The sequence below is a fragment of the Lampetra planeri genome, chromosome 28, assembly GCF_965212315.1.
Source record: "Lampetra planeri chromosome 28, kcLamPlan1.2.h2, whole genome shotgun sequence".
NCBI lineage: Eukaryota > Metazoa > Chordata > Hyperoartia > Petromyzontiformes > Petromyzontidae > Lampetra > Lampetra planeri.
In genome coordinates this window covers 5,536,183-5,557,272 of record NC_136134.1, presented here as the reverse complement: position 1 = coordinate 5,557,272, position 21,090 = coordinate 5,536,183, and the positions used below count along the sequence as shown (strand labels likewise).

The 21,090-nt window shown below is 47.4% G+C and overlaps 1 protein-coding gene across 2 annotated transcripts in view; it reads left to right on the top strand.

Annotated features, from left to right (window-relative positions):
* LOC144728356 (chloride channel protein ClC-Kb-like) overlaps positions 1 to 21,090 on the top strand; it is a 44,224-nt gene that overhangs the window by 22,345 nt on the left and 789 nt on the right. Inside the window, exons 11-22 of one of the 2 annotated variants that reach the window (XM_078607734.1) lie at positions 2,055 to 2,234; positions 3,678 to 3,747; positions 7,696 to 7,806; positions 10,041 to 10,254; positions 11,453 to 11,586; positions 13,254 to 13,462; positions 15,264 to 15,306; positions 17,896 to 17,969; positions 18,127 to 18,159; positions 18,512 to 18,550; positions 19,583 to 19,687; positions 20,221 to 20,307. In XM_078607734.1, coding sequence (XP_078463860.1) covers positions 2,055 to 2,234; positions 3,678 to 3,747; positions 7,696 to 7,806; positions 10,041 to 10,254; positions 11,453 to 11,586; positions 13,254 to 13,462; positions 15,264 to 15,306; positions 17,896 to 17,969; positions 18,127 to 18,159; positions 18,512 to 18,550; positions 19,583 to 19,687; positions 20,221 to 20,307 — 1,299 coding nt within the window. The remainder of the gene's footprint in view (positions 1 to 2,054; positions 2,235 to 3,677; positions 3,748 to 7,695; positions 7,807 to 10,040; positions 10,255 to 11,452; positions 11,587 to 13,253; positions 13,463 to 15,263; positions 15,307 to 17,895; positions 17,970 to 18,126; positions 18,160 to 18,511; positions 18,551 to 19,582; positions 19,688 to 20,220; positions 20,308 to 21,090) is intronic. The other variant, XM_078607735.1, reaches the window with a different exon arrangement.

Genomic DNA, 21,090 nt, shown 5'->3' with positions numbered 1-21,090 from the left:
AGAAGTTCAGCATACACACGCACACCCTGCAATCCATCGCAGGTAAAACTGCAGGGCACTTCGTAGGCCACCAGAGGGACAGTACAGCAAATGCGTTTGCTGAATTACAATTCGCAGTTGTGAGCGCTATCCCCATTGCATAGCGTGGGTTTCTCTTCCAGGTATTTTGGTTACTCTCTCACGTGAAATTGAATACTCAACCAGGCATATTACGAGCATTGAAGCTCTCCTGTGTAAAGAAATAACAAAAATATTATGTATGGGGCACCGTAGTGGCGAGATGTTAACGCCCTCGCCTGGCATGCAGGAGGTCGTGGATTCGATCCCGACACTGACGCCTGCTGCTGTATATTTGGGAGTTTGCGTGTCTCTCTCTCCCCGTGGTCGCGTTCATTTTTCTCCGGGTCCTCCGGTTTTTCCCTCCACATTGAAAACCAACACGAATTTAGAGTATTTGGCTGCTATACATTTCCACGCGACGATAAACCACTTCGTTGAGCTACGGATTTGTGGCCTGGTCGCTTCTGACAAAGATGCTCCGTAGCTCAGCTCGTGTTAGATGTTGCTATGCTGCTGTCGTGTCGTCATGGTTGTCACACTGGATGGACTTGCAAGCCAGAGGTTCGCCGGATCGATTTGATCTCCAGACGGAGCAGTTGAAACAATGGGGCAAGTTTCTTAAATCGCCCCCCTCACCCTCCTCCGCCTCTATTCGTCCAGCAGTGTAATTGGGCTCACCACAGTTCGTCGAGTGGCAGGTAACGTGTGGTGTGGTAATGCGTGAGTAACCTCTAACTATTTTTCGATTTAAAGCTTTCGTGACTGCAGGGATTCATCTTCTTGGTTCTTTCGGTAAAGTCACGTCGAATGGAAATAATAAAAATAAAACATAATAAAATAATTCTCACGACGTTTCGGCCAGGTGTCTTATCGACAGACCTGTTCTTCACCTGCGGACGGCTGCTTGCGTTGTGGCCGAAACGTCGTGAGAATTATTTTATGGCTGGCTATGTACAGTGCGAATGAAGTTAAACATACATACACTCACCCACTCACTCACCTGCTCACTCACCCACTCACTCACCCGCTCACTTACCCGCTCACCCACTCACTCACTCACCCGCTCACTCACCCACTCACTCACTCGCACACTCACTCACCCACTCACTCACCCACTCACCCACTCACTCACCCGCTCACTCACCCACTCACTCACCCACTCACTTACTCACTCACTCACCCACTCACTCACTCACCCACTCACTCACCCGCTCACTCACCCACTCACCCACTCACTTAACCACTCACTCACCCGCTCACTCACCCACTCACTCACCCACTCACCCACTCACTAACTCACCCACTCACTCACCCACTCACTCACTCGCACACTCACTCACCCACTCACTACCCACTCACCCACTCACTCACTCACCCGCTCACTCACCCACTCACTCACCCACTCACTTACTCACTCACTCACTCACCCACTCACTCACCCACTCACTCACCCGCTCACTCACCCACTCACCCACTCACTTAACCACTCACTCACCCACTCACTCACCCACTCACTCACCCACTCACCCACTCACTCACCCACTCACTCACCCACTCACCCGCTCACTCACTCACTCACCCACTCACTCACTCACTCACCCACTCACTCACCCGCTCACTCACCCACTCACTCACTCACTCACCCACTCACTCACCCACTCACTCACCTGCTCACCCACCCACCCACTCAATCACTCACCCACTCACCCACTCACTCACCCACTCACTCACCCACTCACTCACCCACTCACCCACTCACTCACTCACCCACTCACTCACTCACCCACTCACTCACTCACCCACTCACTCACCCACTCACTCACCCGCTTACTCACCCACTAACTCACTCACCCACTCACTCATCCACTCACTCACCCACTCACTTACCCACTCACTCACCCACTCACGGTCGGCGACTAACGGCGCGAAAGAAGTTCAACATACCTACACGACATAACGCAGCTGTCCGTGTGCACTCTCTGCGGCACCAACAGCTGACCATGAAGGAGCACCTGGCGACCTTTTTCGACAACCGCACGTGGGGCATCGACAGCGTGAACCTGAGCAACGTGACCCTGCAGCCTCCCAACCCCACGTATCACGACCAGTGGCTGCAGTGGACGCACACGGGCCTCACCTCGCTCCACATGCTCGCCATGTTCGCCGTGTTCAAGGTGCCGATATAACACGCTGGTGGCACCGTGGTGGCTAGGAGATGTTAACTCCCTCGCCCGGTATGCAGGAGGTCGTTGTGGGTTCGGCCCTGATGCCTGCTGTAGATTTGCAGTTTGCGTCTTTTTCTCGCTCTCTCTCTCTCCCCCCGTGGTCACGTGGATTTTCCTCCGGGTCCTCCGGTTTTTACCTCCACATTTAGAAACGTGCGTTTAGAAGAGTATTTGGCTGCTAGAAATGTCCACGTGATCAGCCACTTCGTTGAGCTATCATTTGTCTTGCCTGATACAATAACAAATATTTTAGTTTTAGTTTACATAAGCAAACTAAACACGCAGCTTTTTCGTAGTCAATATTACGATTATAGATTTTTTTTGAGTCTGACCACATATTGATCTGACCAAATATGTGTCGTTAAGACCCTCCACCATCCGATGTTCTGATTTAGCTTCAAGCAAAACGTCGGATAGAATCGCAAAGTTTGGCTGTGATTACTATTCTTCAACTTACCGGTGTGATAAAGCAATCATTATTGGCGCGTTGCACGCTTGTATGCGTGACAATTTAAGTCATGGTAAATTTTTTCCGTTTATGATTACAACACAAATACAGCAGATACATACATTAGATAATTGGAGTGGTGGCTTAATGGTTAGCGCACTGCCCTATCAACCCAGCGACCTGAGTTTGATTCCTTCGCCACTGCTGACGCCAGTGTAGAGTGATATCTGGAACAGGTCCTGTTCTCCCCTTTCACCAACTCACAGTGGCGGAGCCAGTGGTGGGGGTGGGTGGCACGTGCCCCCCCCCCCCCCCCCCCAAATGATCCGATCGAAATCCCTAATTTCGATCGGATTATTGGGGTTTATTAGTAATAAATAGGCATTTTGCGACCCTCACTGCCACTGTGTAGCATATCATTATGTGCCAGGGACTCCATGAGATGATAGGACAATAGTCTGAGTCCATAATTGGCAATAAGTGACGGCAAAGCAGTTGTAAGTGACTCACAAAATCGTGCGCAGTTGTGTATACAGTACACGACTTCCCTGAAGGCATCAACACCTTCAGCGAGCGCGATGCTGATCACACAACGCGGTTCGAATTCGACCCTCGATCGATGGCTGCGCCATCGTCGCACACGCGTCGAATAGAAAGCAATGGACAACTCCTTATTTACTAACAACTCCTCTATCATTATCCATTGCTGGAGGGGTTGCCCCCCCCCTACCTGAAACTCCTGGCTCCGCCATTGACAGTGACCAGCATGGTGAAGTATGGTCGACCAACTCCTCGTGACCGACTGTTGCATGTGGAGGTCTTCATCCAGAAGTGTATTGGCAAAGGCCTGTCAATGATTGTAACCGTCTATGACAATCGATCACAATGTATAACTGCACTAAACGAGCGTGTGTGTGCCTTTCTCTACCCTCCCATCCCAACAGTTTTTCATGCTGATCCTCGCCACCACGTTGCCTGTTCCCGCTGGTTATTTCCTGCCCGTGTTTGTGTACGGTGAGTACACGCGGTGACCTCGGAGGCGACCCGCGCCATTGTCTAGCACGACCCTCGCTGTAAACCTCGCTCGCGTTCGGCGGGGGGAGCGCACCGAGGATGTGATCGCGATACGCTGCGGAGTAATGCCGTGACGGCGGCAACTCAAGACGCGCTCTCTCTCTCTCTGCATAACGAGTGGAATCGATCTTCTTGGTTCTTTCGGTAAAGTCACGTAGAAGGGAAATAATAAAATAATAAAAAATAAAACATAATAAAATAATTCTCACGACGTTTCGGCTGCAACGCAAGCAGCAGTCCTCAGGTGAGAATTATTTTATTATGTTTTATTTTTATTATTTTATTATTTCACTTCTACGTGACTTTACCGAAAGAACCAAGAAGATGAATCCCTGCAGTCACGAAAGCTTTAAAGTGGAATCGATGTTTTTTGTTTTGTGTTCGAGAGAGACGGGCAGACGGGCAGGCTGGCAGGCATCGGACTCGAGCCGAGTCTTTGGGTCTGTGCGTTGTTGAGCCTTTAGCTCGCTTCATGAGTCCCTTGCTCTCTGTGTGTGTGTGAGCCTATGGATATCTCTGCGTGAGTGCGTCTGATTGAAAGAGGATGTGGATTTATACAGGGTGTAAATTTGATCACATCTCAAGACGCTCTATATAAACTGTGGGTAGATTTTAAAATATTTCTAGGGGAGTCAGTGATAGAGGAAAATTAGAAGCTTTTATCCACCTATGTATTACAATATTCAGTCTCGTGGCAAAGCAGTTGAAACAAGGGAGCAATATTCTTGAATCCCCTCGCCTCTGTCCACCCAGCAATAATATAAGTGGGTAGAAGACAGCTAGTCCGATCGGCAGGTTGCGGATGGCGAGATGTTAACTACCTCGCCTGGTATGCAGGAGGTTGTGGGTTCAATCACGACCCTGACGTCAGCTGTATATTTGGAGCTTTCAAGTTCTCCCCATTGTCGCGTCGATTTTTCTCCAGGTCCTCCGATTTTTCCCTCCACATTTAGAATGAACACGCGTTTAGAGTCTTTGGCTGCTCGCAATGTGCACGCGATGAGCCACTTCGTTAAGCTATCATGTGTGGCCAGGTCGCCTCCAAAAATAGCTAATCGCTCATTGGGCTTCACCTCGTAAAAAAAGTAAATAAAATTAAGTCAATATATATTTTTAGGTCACGTACAGTTGGGCAAAGTGTGGCTACTCCCACATCTCCCGTAGATTTTTTTTGTTCCAGTGTGGAAGAGTAGGCCAAAACACCCTCGAGTGGAACTCTCTAGGGCTCCCCCTGCTGGAGGCCCTTCCAGCGGCAGTGGCGTGAGCGAGCAATTGCAGGGCTGCACCTTGACCCTCTTCTGTCTTCTCCTTTTAGCACAATTTATTCGTATCCACGAGCCTGAACGGGCGTCGACGCACTGGTCGCTCATTGTTTCATTGTCAATTACAAGCGGGGGGTGAGAGGACACTCGCCGTCCAGGGTGGTGCCTGGTGGGGCTGGGTTTCCTGAGCAGGCGAGTGACAGCGCGCGCGTCTCCGAGTGTGTGCTCAAGGGAGCGGTGGCGCAATGGTTAGCGCTACGCTTGCGCCGCGAACCCAGCGAGCCGAGTTCGGTTCCTGCTCGTGGCCGACACCAGTGGCGATTATCTGAACCGGTCCTGGGCCTCCCTGTAGGTCGACTCAGCCTCAAATGAGTACCTGGTGCGGTGTTGTGAGCATCGCCACTAGGGAGACAAAGGTGACTTGGCGTGGTGTTGGCCACCCACCCACACGTGTGCCGTGCCGGCCTTCATAGGTGCTCGCTCACAGCACTTGCCCCCAAAATTCTGTTCAGGCTTCAAGGGGGATCTTTGCTTCGTGTGCTCACGGCAGTACAGAAAGAAGGTGGCATCCAGGCCGCGGTGGGAGTGCAGCTGCGGGCGGTATGAGATGTATGCATTATGCGTAGTCACCCGTGCTAAATTTGGGATCCTGGTTTGGTTACCAAGCAAACGCCCCCCTCTCCCCTTCCTGCACCTCGGCCGGGGTAGAAGTGCGCGACACCGCTCAATCCTGATCCACTGAACGCGCCAGGGCGGAACGCTTCCTAGAACGGATGGCTCCGCTACTGCGGTTTGTCGGGATTCACACAGCGTCAAGATCGTTGAATGGCGGCACCGAAAGAAAGAAAATCGATCCACCCAACTCACGAGTGCCCGACGCCGTTGTAACGGCTCAAGAGCCCAGATGTGGATTCATGAACGTGGTCGCTGTTCCGAAAGTGAAGTCGCGAACCTCCTGCGTCACAACGCCATCGGCGAGCGAGCGGGCCGCCCGCGCGCGTCACTGTGGATGGTCGAGACCAGCGCGTCATTGGCGCCGTGATGAGCCTACGGTGGCCACGTGGCCACGAGTGCACCCAGCCTCGTAAGAATCTCGAAAGCTCAGCAGGGCTGAGCCTGGTTATAAACTTGGATGGGAGACAACCCCATGCATACTGCGAGGGACGTAGCGTCTTTGGGAGGCCTTCATCCAGCAGTGAATAGACCATGGCTGATGATGATTGTCCTTCCCCAGCACCATCGATTAGCGCGGGGCAACTACGTACGGTGCGCGAAAGAGGTTCAACAACAGTGCGTGCGCACGTGAACACATCGCTAGCGAGTTGGAGTCAAATATCGGGAGTCAACAATGGGGCCGGCCCCCTGACCCCGTCACATGAAGTCCGCGCACTGCAGAGCGCAGCCTCCCACAGCGAGCTGGGGGAGGGGGGGGGCTGTCTGTGCCCATTGTTCTTGAAACAGGCATCAGCCCTCGCATTGTCCCCCTTCCAGCCAGAGAGGGGGGGGCTGGGGGGGACAATATCCCGATCGGCAGACCCAGTCGCTCGCGTCTGGCAGAGATCATTGCGCACGTACGCTAGGATTCCCCAGGGAGACCCCGGCAGGTTTAACAAATTGTTTAACCGAAATCAACTCGGGCAGCTGTACATCACAACTGCGCACACCTAAGCAGACATTCTTATATGTATTCTTAGGTTTTTTCGATAAAGTCACGTAGGTAAAAAATGTAAATTAATAAAAAGTAAAATAAAATAGAATCACGACGTTTCGGAGGCAACACGTGATTTTATTTTATTTAACTTTGTATTAATTTTAATATTAATTTTTTACCTACGTGACTTTACCGAAAAAACCTAAGAATATGAATCCTTGCAGTCACGAAAGCTTCAAATCTAGAATTCTTATATGTATTTATCGCGCTCGATTACCATTAAAAGCCTCACTGAGTCTCACGATTCTTTCTCAGGAGGGTCCTGCCAAGTGTCCGCAGTAGGTGGGGGGCGGGGGGGCGATGATTGCTACTGTATGTAGATTCCAAATGAACGTGGATCGGGACACCGGATTTTTCTGTTGCGTGTAGTCACTTTAAGATTTCGATTTAAAGCTTTCGTGACTGCAGGGATTCATTTTCTTGGTTCTTTCGGTAAAGTCACGTAGACGGAAAATAATAAAATAATACAAATAAAACATAATAAAATCATTCTCACATAGAATGAAAATAATAAAATAATAAAAATAAAACATAAAATAATTCTCACAGAGAGAATTATTTTATTATGAATTTGCATATCAAGACGAATTTAGCATATTTATGGGAAATGCAGATATGGGATTAGTCACTACTTGTGTCAAGGCGCTCTTCCCCCTCCAACCCAGCTTAAATATACGCTTCCAAGCCTGGTGGTGTTCATTCAGACGCTGTCTTTCCGACAGACCTGTTCTTCACCTGAGGACGGCTGTTGCCGCTGTGGCCGAAACGTCGTGAGAATTATTTCATTATGTTTTATTTTTATTATTTAATTTTTTCCCTTCTACGTGACTTTACCGAAAGAACCAAGAAGAAGCGATGATTCAGCAATGATTCAGAACTCAGCGCGCCGCTCCTCTTGCTGCTCCTGTGCGCCAGGTGCCGGACTCGGGCGGCTCTATGGAGAGCTCATGGCCAAGATGTTCCCGGATGGCATCATCGCCGAAGGAGTCACCATTCTGATCCACCCGTCCGCCTACGCGTTGGCAGGTGCGTACGTACGCGTGTGCGTGCGTCGGCCAGGTGAAACGCCGCAAGTGAATGGTTACTTGGATATTCTCCCAGCATCTACATTTCTTAAGGGACAATCTGACACAATTGGCCGGGTCTCTCTCTCTCTCGCTATATCGAGATCCCTAATTTCGATGATCCGATCGAAATCCCTATTTTCGATCAGATCATTGGGGTTTATTTGTAATAAATCGGCATTTTGCGACCCCCACTGCCACTGTGTAGCATATTATTACGTGCCAGGGACTCTATGAGATGATAGGACAATAGTCTGAGTTCATATTTGGCAATAAGTAACGGCAAAGCAGTTTTAAGCGACTCACAGAATTGTGTGCAGTTGCGTAGACAGTACACGACTTCCCTGAAGGCATTCACCTTCAGCGAGCGCGATGCCGATCACACGACGCGGTTCGAATTTGATCCTCGATCGATGGCTGCGCTATCGCCGCACACGCGTCGAATAAAAGGCAAGGGACAAGTCTTTACTTACAAACAACTCCTCCATCATTTTTCATTGCTGGAGGGGTTTCCACCCCTACCTGAAACTCCTGGCTCCGCCATTGGTGAGGATGACCGGAGTTTGCGTGATGGTTTATTGTCCTTGACGAGATCGACGAGGTATTGTGGTTCATTTGCTGCAAGTACTCACGCTGCGTGCCCTCACCACTCCATCCTGACTTAACGAAACTATTTATACTTTATCAGGTAAGGCCCATTGAACTATATGCAGCTCTTTTACAGAAGCGACCTGGCCACAAATGATAGCTGAGCGAAGTGGCTTATCACATTGAAATTGACAGCAGCTAAACACTCTAAACGCATTTCTATTCAAAGTGTAGAGGGGATAAACCAGAGGATCTTGAGAAAAATCCACACGACCACGGGGAGAACATGCAAACTCCAAATATACAGCATCAGGGCCGCGATGAAACCCACGACCTCCTGCACACCAGGCGAGGTAGTTAACATCTCGCCACCGTTGCCACCGCAGTCTGAGATCGTCACCTGGACACTCCTGAGCCATCAGGGTTCACCACCAACACCTCAGTCGTATTAGGCTTCAACCTCAGCCAACCAGGACACACGAACTCCAGATACACAGCAGATGTCGCGCGGCCCAATTCCCACACGGCCCCTTTGCCTATGGTGCGAAAGACGTCAGCGTTGGGCTCGAAACCCTCGACGACCTCGCGCATTCTAGATTTGAAGCTTTCGTGACTGCAAGGATTCATACTCTTTTCGGTAAAAGTCACGTAGGTAAAAAAATTAAAATTAATAAAAGTAAACTAAAAATCACGACGTTTCGGAGGCAACACAAGCTTCCGTCTTCAGGTGGAACCGTCACAGCACGATGGCTGTATCAAGTTAAGAGAAATTCCAAGAGACCCGACCTTGTGTATATACTGGTTGAGGGGGGAGGAGCCAGGGTAGGCCCCTGGATCGGAGTTTTTTTTTATTATTGTGAGGTTGGTGCGGCTGAGGCTGCTGCTAGGAATGAGCCTATGTTGTGTAGACTGGTTGAGCTGGGAGGTGCCAGAGTTGTTAAGGTGCGTCTGCTGCTAATGGAACTGAGCCTTTTTTCTTCTTGGTTCTTTCGGTAAAGTCACGTAGAAGGGAAATAATAAAATAATAAAAATAAAACTTTATAAAATAATTCTCACGACGTTTCGGCCACAACGCAAGCAGCCGTGAGAATTATTTTATCATGTTTTATTTTTATTATTTTATTATTTCCCTTCTACGTGACTTTACCGAAAGCACCAAGAAGATGAATCCCCGCAGTCACGAAAGCTTTAAATCGAAATTTAATAAAGTTTTATTTTTATTATTTTATTACGTGTAATTTTTTTATTGTATTACTTCCCTTCTACCTGACTTTACCAAAAGCACCAAGAAGATGAATCCCCGCAGTCACGAAAGCTTTAAATCGAAATTTAATAAAGTTTTATTTTTATTCTTTTATTACGTGTAATTTTATTATTGTATTACTTCCCTTCTACCTGACTTTACCGAAAGAACCAAGAAGATGAATCCCCGCAGTCACGAAAGCTTTAAATCGAAATTTAACTGAGCCTTTGTTTATGTAGATGGTAGAAGCAGAAAAGCAGGTGAGGAAGAAACAACCCCTTGCTGTATTGCTGGGTGGGTAAAACTTAAGGTAGGAAACCTCCCGCATACCGGGCGAGGCATTTGACCATCTCCCTGATCCGCAGGCGCGGCGGCGTACTCGGGGGCGGTGACGCACACGCTCTCAACGGCCGTGCTCGTGTTCGAGCTGAGCGGGCAGATGTCGCACATCCTGCCCGTGCTCATCGCGGTGCTGATCGCCAACGCCATCAGCCAGCGGCTGCAGCCGTCCTTCTTCGACGGCATCATCATCGTGAAGAAGCTGCCCTTCATGCCCATGCTCGCCATGGGCAAGACAGAGTAAGGGGCACCCTCCCCCCCCCACCACCACCACCACCTCCCTGACTGCACATCACAATGATGTCATCGTTATTTTTTAATATGTTTTATGACGAAAGTTATTATTGTAAATAGTTGTCATATAGTGCCTCTTAATAATAGTTAAGATCGTGTTGGGTCATAATTGTTACGCGTATAATACGTATGATGCGCTTACGAATTATAATCGTTATGTATTACTGTTCTTAAATTGTATTCATTATTATGATAATAATTACCGATACCTATTAGAATTATTGTTATTCTTGTAATAATCAGTAGGATAATGCGCCGTACGGTGTCAATATCATCATACTAATCATTAGCTCCTATTATAATAATTATAGATAACAATAGATCTCATTGTAGTTAATTAGGAGTAAAGGATCTTCATCCCTTGTGGGTTTTAAGACCACAATGAGTTGCCTCCACTTCTTCCTGTTCCTGGCAACTTGCTGAACCTCGCCCCAACAGACGTTGATCGCGGCCACCAGCTCATCCTCCGAATAATTATTCGTTTTTGGTAAAGCGCCGTTTGAAGGGGCACCCCCAGTAGCAGCTGTCCCTACCGTGGCACGTGGTGACTGAGCACGCCTGGACTTGTGTAGAGGAGTTACCAAAAAGTGTGCGCAGAACGTCAAATAGTGCGCAGATAACGTGCACAAAAATCACTCAGCCTCGTGCATCGTGCAAAAACCATCAACCGCTCCTGAAGAGCTGCATTTCGCCTAGCATCCCCAAATTTTTTTTTTAAAGATACTATTGTTATACAGTAAAACCTTGAATTGCGAGTAACTTGGTCCGCGAGTGTTTTTCAAGACGAGCAAAATTTTTAAATAAATATTAATTTGATAAACGAGCGAGGTCTTGCAATACAAGTAGTACGTGTATACACTTTGTCTGCCGAGCGTCACGTGATCACAACCGATATACGAGTGCTTTGATATACGAGTGCTTTGGATTACAAACACGTTTCCGGAACGAATTATGCTCGCAATCCAAGGTTTTACTGTAATTGACTTTTAAAAAAACACGCACGCGCACGTATAGCTTGTGATATGTACGACCACTTCCCTGCCCCTGTTTGTCTGCTGGCCGACGAGGCCTCGACGGAGAAGATCCATCGCTTGTTGGGGGGGGGCTTTGCTCGGCCAAGACGCTTCGTGTGACTTCCTCGCAGATCTCACGACGTGATGGCTGAGGACTTCATGACGACCGACGTGAAGTACGTGACGAAGGAGAGCACCTACAAGGACGTGAAAGACCTGCTGATGAAAACCAAAATCCGCGTCTTCCCCCTGGTCGACTCCAACGGTGCGTTGGCGTCAGAGGTCGCAACCGGGTACCCGATACCCGTACCCTACCCGATACCCGGCTACCCGTACCCGGCCGGGTACGGGTAGCCGTTTGCGACCCTGGTGCGGCCGTGTATGGGTACGGGTAGGCCGTGAGTCACTGGTGAGTAACCGTTTGTCACTCATTTCGGGTAGGGTACGGGTAGGGAACGGGAACCCGTACCCGACCAGGTACGGGTACAAGTACCCATTTGCGACCCTGGTGCGGCCGGGTACGGGTACGGGTAAGGAATCAAAACCCGTTTGCGACCTCTGGTTGGCGTTCGCTGAGCAGGCGAGCGGCGCCGCCGTGACGCGTGTTGTGCGTGGGTTTCTCTCGCAGCAACGGTTGTGAGATTCGTGATGTTTGGCTTGGGCCGCACCGAACGATCTGAACTGATTTGTATGACAATCGGTTTTCTCCTTTTTTCTGGCAACGAAACAGGTGTTAAGTTGTTAAAACACCAAACTGAAACCTTTTACAAGCAATCATGTCTGCATTAGCCACAATGCTTGTGGTCAGAATGCAAACAAAACACATACTCTTCTTGGTTCTTTCGGTAAAGTCACGTAGAATGGAAATAATAAAAGAATAAAAATTAAACATAATAAAATGTTTTATTATGTTTAATGTTTATTTTTATTATTTCCATTCTACGTGACTTTACCGAAAGAACCAAGAAGATGAATCCCTGCAGTCACGAAAGCTTTAAATCGAAAAAAAAAACATACTTTGATAATATACGCATTGTCCTTGAAACTGATTGGTCCACACCAGAGACAGCTTTCTTTTGAGCCTCGTCTCAAAACGGTGTTAGACCAGAGGATGCCAAAAGGCGTGAATTTGTAAGGTTTAAGATCCCTCCACCAAGTTCAAGTTCAAGTTCATTTATTAGGTATAGCCCTGTGAGCCATTCAGCTCTTGAATCGGGTGCAACCGCAACAAACAAAAAACAAAAACATGAACAAAAAACATCTTAAAGTGAATATGTGACTAAGTGCAAACAGAAAATCCAAGAAAAGACAGCAAAACATTGCAGAAAAAACACCGTACACCAACACTGTGTGCAAAAATCCCAGTGGGATGCAAGTCAAACAACAACAACAACCACAAGACAGCTTAGATTAAGGCCATCAGTCTAACTCTGTACTACAACAAACAAACATGGCTAAACCAATACACTTTTCGAAATCACCAAAATAAAGCCATACATTGTTACCTGCACATGCGTGCGCCACTCTCTTTCCTAATTAACCCCTATTTACCCCTGCCACCATCTCTCCTCATTCCCCTATATATCCCTCACCACCATCTTTCCTCATTTCCCCTATACATCTTTACCACCATCTCTACTCATTTCCCCTATATATCCCTCACAACCGTCTTTCCTCATTTCCCCTATATATCCATCACCACCGTCTCTCTCCATTTCCCCTATATATCCCTGCCACCATCTCTAATTTCCCCTATATATCCCTGCCACATCCCTCCTCATTCCCCCTATATATCCCTCACCACCATCTTTTCTCATTTCCCCTATACATCTTCACCACCATCCCTCCTCATTTCCCCTATATATCCCTGCCTTATCGACCCCCTATTGACCTCCCCTCCTCCCCCCCCCCCCCCACATCGTCAACCCGCAGAGTCGCGCGTGCTGCTGGGCTCCATCAAGCGCATGGAGCTCATCCGCCTGGTGGGCGACCAGCTGAGCTCGGAGCGCCGGCTGGAGCACCTGCGGCGGCGGCTGCTGGCGGAGCACGCGAGCGGCGAGGAGCAGCAACACGACTACCTGCACGAGGTGCTCTACCCTTGCCCGTCCAAGCGAGGACGTCCGCAGCGGAGGCGGAGCGATGTAATCGGCTCGCACGCTCGTGCACGCGCGTGCGTGCCGGGGCCCGTGAGGATTTTGTTGCTGTTGTTGTTGTTGTTGTCTTTGAGTTGTGCGCCTTACCTGGTGTTGCCAGATAAAAGGGTAAAAAAAACAATTATCAGATTTTTTTTTTTACTGGCAAATGAGGTACCAATGGTGTAAATGTTTACCCCGAGCTCTCATGCTCTGATGGTGCGTTGTCTTTGAGTTGTGCGCCTTTTGGCGTCATCTGGTCCAACACCATGTGAGACTAGGCTCTAAGAAAAGCTGTCTCGGTTGTGGACCAATCAACTTCAAGGACAGTGCATACATTATCATCATCAGAGTTGTTTCTTTTTTCTTCTTGGTTCTTTCGGTAAAGTCACGTAGAAGGGAGATAATAAAATAATTAAAATAAAACATAATAAAATTGTATTAAAATTTTATTATTTTATGATGTTTTATTTATAAAATTGTATTAAAATTGTATTATTTTATTATGTTTTATTTTTATTATTTTATTATCTCCCTTCTACGTGACTTTACCGAAAGAACCAAGAAGATGAATCCCTGCAGTCACGAAAGCTTTAAATCGAAATTTGTTTCTTTTTGTTTGCATTTTGACTGCTTGTGTTGTATAAAGGTGTCAGTTTTTGTACCAGTTGAAAGGGTAAAAACCTATATCTACTGTTGTTGTTTTGTTTGCGTGTTCACCGCGAGTGCCGTGTGTGCGGTTAATGCAGTGACAGGATTCCTCGCAAAACGTTTCTGTTTGGTGTTTGAGCACCGTGACACAACTGTTTTATTGCCAGAAAGGGTGAAACATATTCGTATATGTTGATACCATAGTTGTTGTTGTTGTCATCGTTGATATTGTTGTGTTTGTGTATTGAGTTGGGGAGCGGCGGCGTAGTGGTGAGCGCGGATGCGTTTAGTGACGTGTATGTAGTGCATGCAAATGTGGTAAAAATGGTACGTGAAAGAAAACATTTTGATCGTATAACTCAGCTGATGCTCTACCGCTCTGCTGCTACGGCACGCTCTGGCTTAACGTCCGTGTGGAAAAGGCGAATTTTTAAAAATCCAAATACTTAGTACCGCCATCAGAAAGAGTTTATGACACTCAATCTGACGATAAAGGTAAACTTGGCGAGGTGGTTTAGCTGTAGAGCAAGTGGCTCACAAGCAAAAGGCTGTGAGTTCAAATCCTGGTTGGTGGTTGGGAGGTTGACTCAGCCCATCATCGATAAAAAGAAAAACAAGTATCAGTTTGTGGGGAAGTCAACAGTGGTTATCTTATGGATAGACTCAACTCCGCCATATGATCGAGGAGTTTCCAGCACTGGCTGAGCGCTGTAAACGGGATCTGAGGACTGCCTCAATGCTCACTTGAGCAGGACATAAACTTGACCATTATCATTATTGTCGTTATAAATGTAAATCCTAGATTTGAAGCTTTCGTGACTGCAAGGATTCATATTCTTAGGTTTTTTCGGTAAAGTCACGTAGGTAAAACATTTAAATTAATAAAAGTAAAATAAAATAAAAATCACGACGTTTCGGAGGCAACACAAGTTTCCGTCTTCAGGTGAAACCGTCACAGCCACGACAGCTGTATCAAGTAAATGAGAGATTTTTTATTTTATTTTACTTTTAATAATTTTAATGTTTTACCTACGTGACTTTACCGAAAAAACCTAAGAAAATGTAAATCCTGTGCGCAAATCCGCTGGAGAAAATGAGGTAAAATTACAACAATAATATTTAGAATACTAAATCTTGCATTCGCTCTTTCTTCCTGCAGCTTTTGCCTGGCAAAATTAGGATGCAAAGGTCCATGTTGGACGGTAAGGCAGTCATTGGCATCGTCTGATGTGTAGTGTGTGTGTGTACACATCAGCACTCGGGAGACAGGGACAACCTTAACAGGCCTTGGTAAACCGTGCCGGCCTTAATAGGAAGCCACTGGAGCTATGCACTTTTAAATCTCGATTGAAAACTCATTTATGTAGAACTGCTTCTTGCGTTTAGTTTGTTGTCCTTCCCATGCCTCCGATTAGCCTTCCGATTAGCAGGGTTGGCAACGTACTGCGCAAAGTAATTTCAACACACATACATGCAAATCAACACAGGTCAATCTATTTAAGACCGGAAGCAACAGGAAAGCTTCACCATTCTTGCCCGATGAAGCTGATTGTAGTAATCAGTGAAACGTCGTACTCAAATTTTTAATGCTGTTCATTCTCTCTTCAACACACCGGTGGGCTAAAGAAGTGAATTATTTTGTCCTTTGAAAAACGTGACACATGTTTTACTGTTTGGCCGTGTCGGGTGGTGGAGGGTTACGACACATTTATAAATAACGCGATCTGACCCAAAAACGTTTATTATGAGATCCTGGGTTTGAATTCTGTGATTAAATCGGGTTCTCAGGCACAGTGAGCAGATGGTCTCAAGTTCAGTCACTGATCACTGCACTTGATTGGGCCGATTTATAGTTGGGGGAATTTTTTAAATATCAGTTTGACCGTCATGCAATGCACATTGGTCGCAGTGGGAAAGTTCTTCCCCGTGCAGTATGGACCAGAGGTCACTTGAAGGAATTTCAGAAGTAGTTCTGTGGTATCCACTTCAAACATTGGGGGGGGGGGGTGGGGGTGGGATTGCACTGATTTACGATATATCCGCACGGATTATATTTATCAAAATTTGGGGGGAGGGGAAGACGAAACATTCTAAACTAATCAAATAATCAATTGTAATTGATGAATCGAATAAAATTTATGTTTATATAGAGCATCTTCACTCAAGGCGCTTGACATAGCTGACAAAACGGTGACAGAATGGAATTATTTCGATGGCAGGGGTGTACAAGGATTGAGTGATGAAGGGTACTTATGGATCACTAAAGGGTAGGGGAGGGATGCGAATGAGTGGAGGGGCGAGGGGAGAGAAGAGGAAGGGAATGGGCAATAGAGAAGAGGTGAGGCTTTGAGAGAGGAATGGAAGGAGATGAAGGAAAGGGACTGCTTAATGTACAGTGTCAGTGTTGAGTCTATGGTGCAGTGTTGAGTCTGTGGTGCAGTGTTGAGTCTGTGGTGCAGTGTTGAGTCTATGGTGCAGTGTTGAGTTTATGTGCAGTGTTTAGTCTATGGGCAGTGCTGAGTCTGTTGTGCAGTGTTGAGTCTATGGTGCAGTGTTGAGTCTATGGTGCAGTGGTGAGTCTATGGTGCAGTGTTGAGTCTATGGTGTAGTGGTGAGTCTATGATGCAGTGTTGAGTCTATGGTGCAGTGTTGAGTCTATGGGCAGTGCTGAGTCTGTGGTGCAGTGTTGAGTCTATGGGCAGTGCTGAGTCTGTTGTGCAGTGTTGAGTCTATGGTGCAGTGTTGAGTCTATGGGCAGTGCTGAGTCTGTGGTGCAGTGTTGAGTCTATGGTGCAGTGTTGAGTCTATGGTGCAGTGGTGAGTCTATGGTGCAGTGTTGAGTCTATGGTGCAGTGTTGAGTCTATGGGCAGTGCTGAGTCTGTGGTGCAGTGTTGAGTCTATGGGCAGTGTTGAGTCTATGGGTAGTGTTGAGTCTATGGTGTAGTGGTGAGTCTATGATGCAGTGTTGAGTCTATGGTGCAGTGTTGAGTCTATGGGCAGTGCTGAGTCTGTTGTGCAGTGTTGAGTCTATGGTGCAGTGTTGAGTCTATGGGCAGTGCTGAGTCTGTGGTGCAGTGTTGAGTCTATGGTGCAGTGTTGAGTCTATGGTGCAGTGGTGAGTCTATGGTGCAGTGTTGAGTCTATGGTGCAGTGTTGAGTCTATGGGCAGTGCTGAGTCTGTGGTGCAGTGTTGAGTCTATGGGCAGTGTTGAGTCTATGGGTAGTGTTGAGTCTATGGGCAGTGCTGAGTCTGTGGTGCAGTGTTGAGTCTATGGGCAGTGCTGAGTCTGTGGTGCAGTGTTGAGTCTATGGGCAGTGCTGAGTCTGTGGTGCAGTGTTGAATTTATGGTGCAGTGTTGAGTCTGTGATGCAGTGTTGAGTCTATGGGCAGTGTTGAGTCTATGGGCAGTGTGTTGAGTCTATGGTGCAGTGTTGTGTCTATGGGCAGTGCTGAGTCTATGGGCAGTGTTGAGTCTGTGGTGCAGTGTTGAATTTATGGTGCAGTGTTGAGTCTATGGTGCAGTGTTTAGTTTATGGTGCAGTGTTGAGTCTATGGGCAGTGCTGCTCAATGTACAAGAGAAGTTTATTCCGGTGGAGGAGTGCAAGGACTGAGAGAGACAGAGAGAAGATTGGGAATGAAGAGGACGAGAGGGGGCATGGAAGGAGATGAGAGAGGCGAGATGATCGAATGAATGTTACTTCCCGAGAGCCACACGCAGTGATTCACTCACCCGGCCGTATGGAACGCGATCGGCCGTGAAATCATCACCGCTGTACGTTTCCTTGCAGACAGGAGTGGCTCAAAGAAGAGGTCAATGGTTCTCCTCAGTGGCGAGGACATCATTCCAAGGCCCAGCGACCAGGTGAACATCCACCTGGCCACTCACTCGCATCATCCCAAACGTGCACTGTTGAATTGGAGAAGTCTTCATTGGTTAAGTGTGTGACTGCTTAAGTGTGTGACTCCGTAATCCGGTCAAGTGTTGTTTTTTGTAATGTAACTCTGTTTGTCTTTTTTAGTTTGAATCGAAGAAAGTGAAACTCCTATTGGGGGTAAGAACCAAAATTCTATGTTTGACCTTCATAAGAGCTTAATATTCATGATATGAATATATCTTAATCCCAATAATTATAATAGCATTGTTCAGCGGATGGCCCACAGGACCTGTTTAAATATCACTCACGACTGATGTTGATTGTGGCCAGGAATCAAAAGGCATGCCACTGGGTTTAAAGCAGAGTGTGCTAACCACTGCACCACCACTCACCCCATTAATCATTATTATTGATTTAGTTCATCCAAAAAGCCTAATTGAGTTTCAAGACTATTTTGCGTGACAACGCGATTGCATTAACAGTAAATGATTTGAGCGCTAAAAAGTTCTCATTTTGAATTCATCCACAGGATGGGCACGCTATCTTGGAAAGCATGACAGATGAGGAGGTAAGACGGATCATTAGTGGCTGCCCCAGCAATGCTGCACTGATTCGTGCTGTGTTCTCTTCTACTCGGCGCTGGTCACAACGACAGCTTGACTTCCCTTAATGTGAACAAAAGACAAAGATCCTCCGTATAGCCTGAACAGACTTTTGGGGCAAGTTCTGTTTGCGAGCGCTTATGAAGGCTTGGCACGGCACACGAAGTGGTACGTGGCCAGCACCACGCTCGACCGCCTTTGTCTCCCCAGTGGCGATGTTCACGACACATACTTCATCGCACTGGTCAGTGTGGGGTTGTGGATGGTGGGTTTCAGGACCGGTTTAGGTATCGCTCGCCACTGACGAAATCCGCGGCTGGGAGTCGGACCCAGGTTGTAGGGCTTGTAGCGTAGCGCACTGACCACTGCGACACCCCACACTAGCCGTTACATAAAAAACATTGATTTAAAAAAATGTGAATTAAATGGAAATCGAATAGGATGCTGGAAATAATAAATTAAAGATGATTATTGGGGAACAAAACATTGCGCAAACGTTTTAATAAACTCGATTGTAAATTTAAACGAGAGTTAAAATGTGTGATGTTAAATATAATGACGATCGCAGACTCCTGAATTCACTTGGGGGAAGGGTCAGGGTTAGAAAGTCTTAGGCCCAGGAGTTGAGTTTTTTTTAGTTTGTAAAATGAGATGTTAACTGGTGAGATGTTAACTACCTCGCCTGGTATACAGGCGGTCGTGGGTTCGATCCCGACCCTGACACCTGTATATTTGGAGTTTGCACGTTCTCTCCGTGGTCGCGTGTATTATTCTCCGGGTCCTCCGGTTTTTACCTCCACATTTATAATCAACACGCATTTAGAGTATTCGGCTGCTATTCATTTCCACATCACAAGCAACTTCGTTGAGCTACGTAGCTCAGCGTGCCTTACCTGGTAAAATATTTCTTTTTTTTATTTTGATACTTTTAAAACGAGCATCGCTTCACCCTCGTGGCCACTGACACTGACACCCCCCAAACGTGCGCTGCCCCGCAGATCGAAGAGTGGGAACGGCAGCAGCTGGAGCAGGTCATCTGTCTCGACGGGGTCACCATAAACCCCGCTCCGTACCGGATCATCCAGACCGCCTCCTTGCACAAGGTGCGTCCCCAATCAGGGTCAGGCAGCGCATTGTTCTCGTGCCGCAGCGAAGGCACCGTGGCTATCGTCGCAGGAATATAACAAAGATTAAATATATAATGGGGTCCTAAACGTCGCCTGTTATATAGGTAAGTCGTCGTTACTGGTCCACCCTAATCCGCACAAACCTTGGCAGATGCGGATACCTGATGCACAAATGCGGAAATTGAAATGTCTCCGGTGTGCGGCTGTGGTCATCCAGAAGAGACTATATAACATGTAACGACGCAATGGCCCCATCCACAAATACGCAGGAGACATCACAGCGATACACTCCGCTGCTCCTGACGTGGTTATCCGGGCTTGACCACGTTGAATGTAAATGTTGCAGTTCTTGCTCTGCGTCCACATCAGCCGTACGACAAGAAGAGCAGACCGGCGAATGTATCCGTGGGGTTTGGTTTTTTTGGCTTGTAGCAATAGAAGCGGCGATATTTGGACCGGTGTCACAACGGCGGCAGTGATTCGCTGACGCTGCGTTCCTCTCCTTGCAGGTGTACGACCTCTTCAATCTGCTGGGCCTGAGGATCTGCTACGTGACGGCACTCGGAAAACTGGTGGGCGTTGTGTCCCTGAAGGAGGTAAGCTGCACCTTCGTTTCGATTTAAAGCTTGTTTCGTGACTGCAGGGATTCATATTCATGGTTCTTTCGGTAAAGTCACGTAGAAGGGAAATAAGAAAATATTTTTTTATAAAATATTAATAAAATTAATATTTAATAATAAAATATTTTTTATAAAATATAAATACAATTTATATTTTATAATAAAATATTTTTTATTATTTCCCTTCTACGTGACTTTACCGAAAGAACCAAGAATATGCACCTTTGTTGTTCGTCCAAACAACTCCCATCGCCGGTCCTCGTGGTAGCAGGATCATTTCGGTCGTCTAGTCCAGGAGCGGTGGTCTAGGGGTCAACGAGATACGCTACGAAACCCGACGACCGATATCCAAACCGGTCCTGGGCCCTCCCTAGTTCGACACAGCCTCAAATGAGCACCTGGTGTGGTGTGTAAACATTGGCACCGGGGAGATGAAGGCGGCTGGGCACGGCGCTGGATACCCACCCCCCCTCTTGCGCGCAGTGCCAGCCCTCATAGGTGCTCGCTAATGGCACTTGCCCCAACAGTCTGATGAGGCTATATGGGGGGGGGGGGGGTCTTTGTCTTTGTGTTCCTTTCATTGACCAGGGATTCCTCAAGACTCTCTTTGTCTCATTTAGGAGTTTGCGTTCAGTTCATTTTGAATGTGTGACGTTGCTCAATGTTGTTTCTACTGTCGCTATAAGCGAGGTCACTTCTCCTCCTCCTTCGCTGCTGCTAGAATTCATTGGGGGTTTGTGCGGATCCTTAACGAGTGTC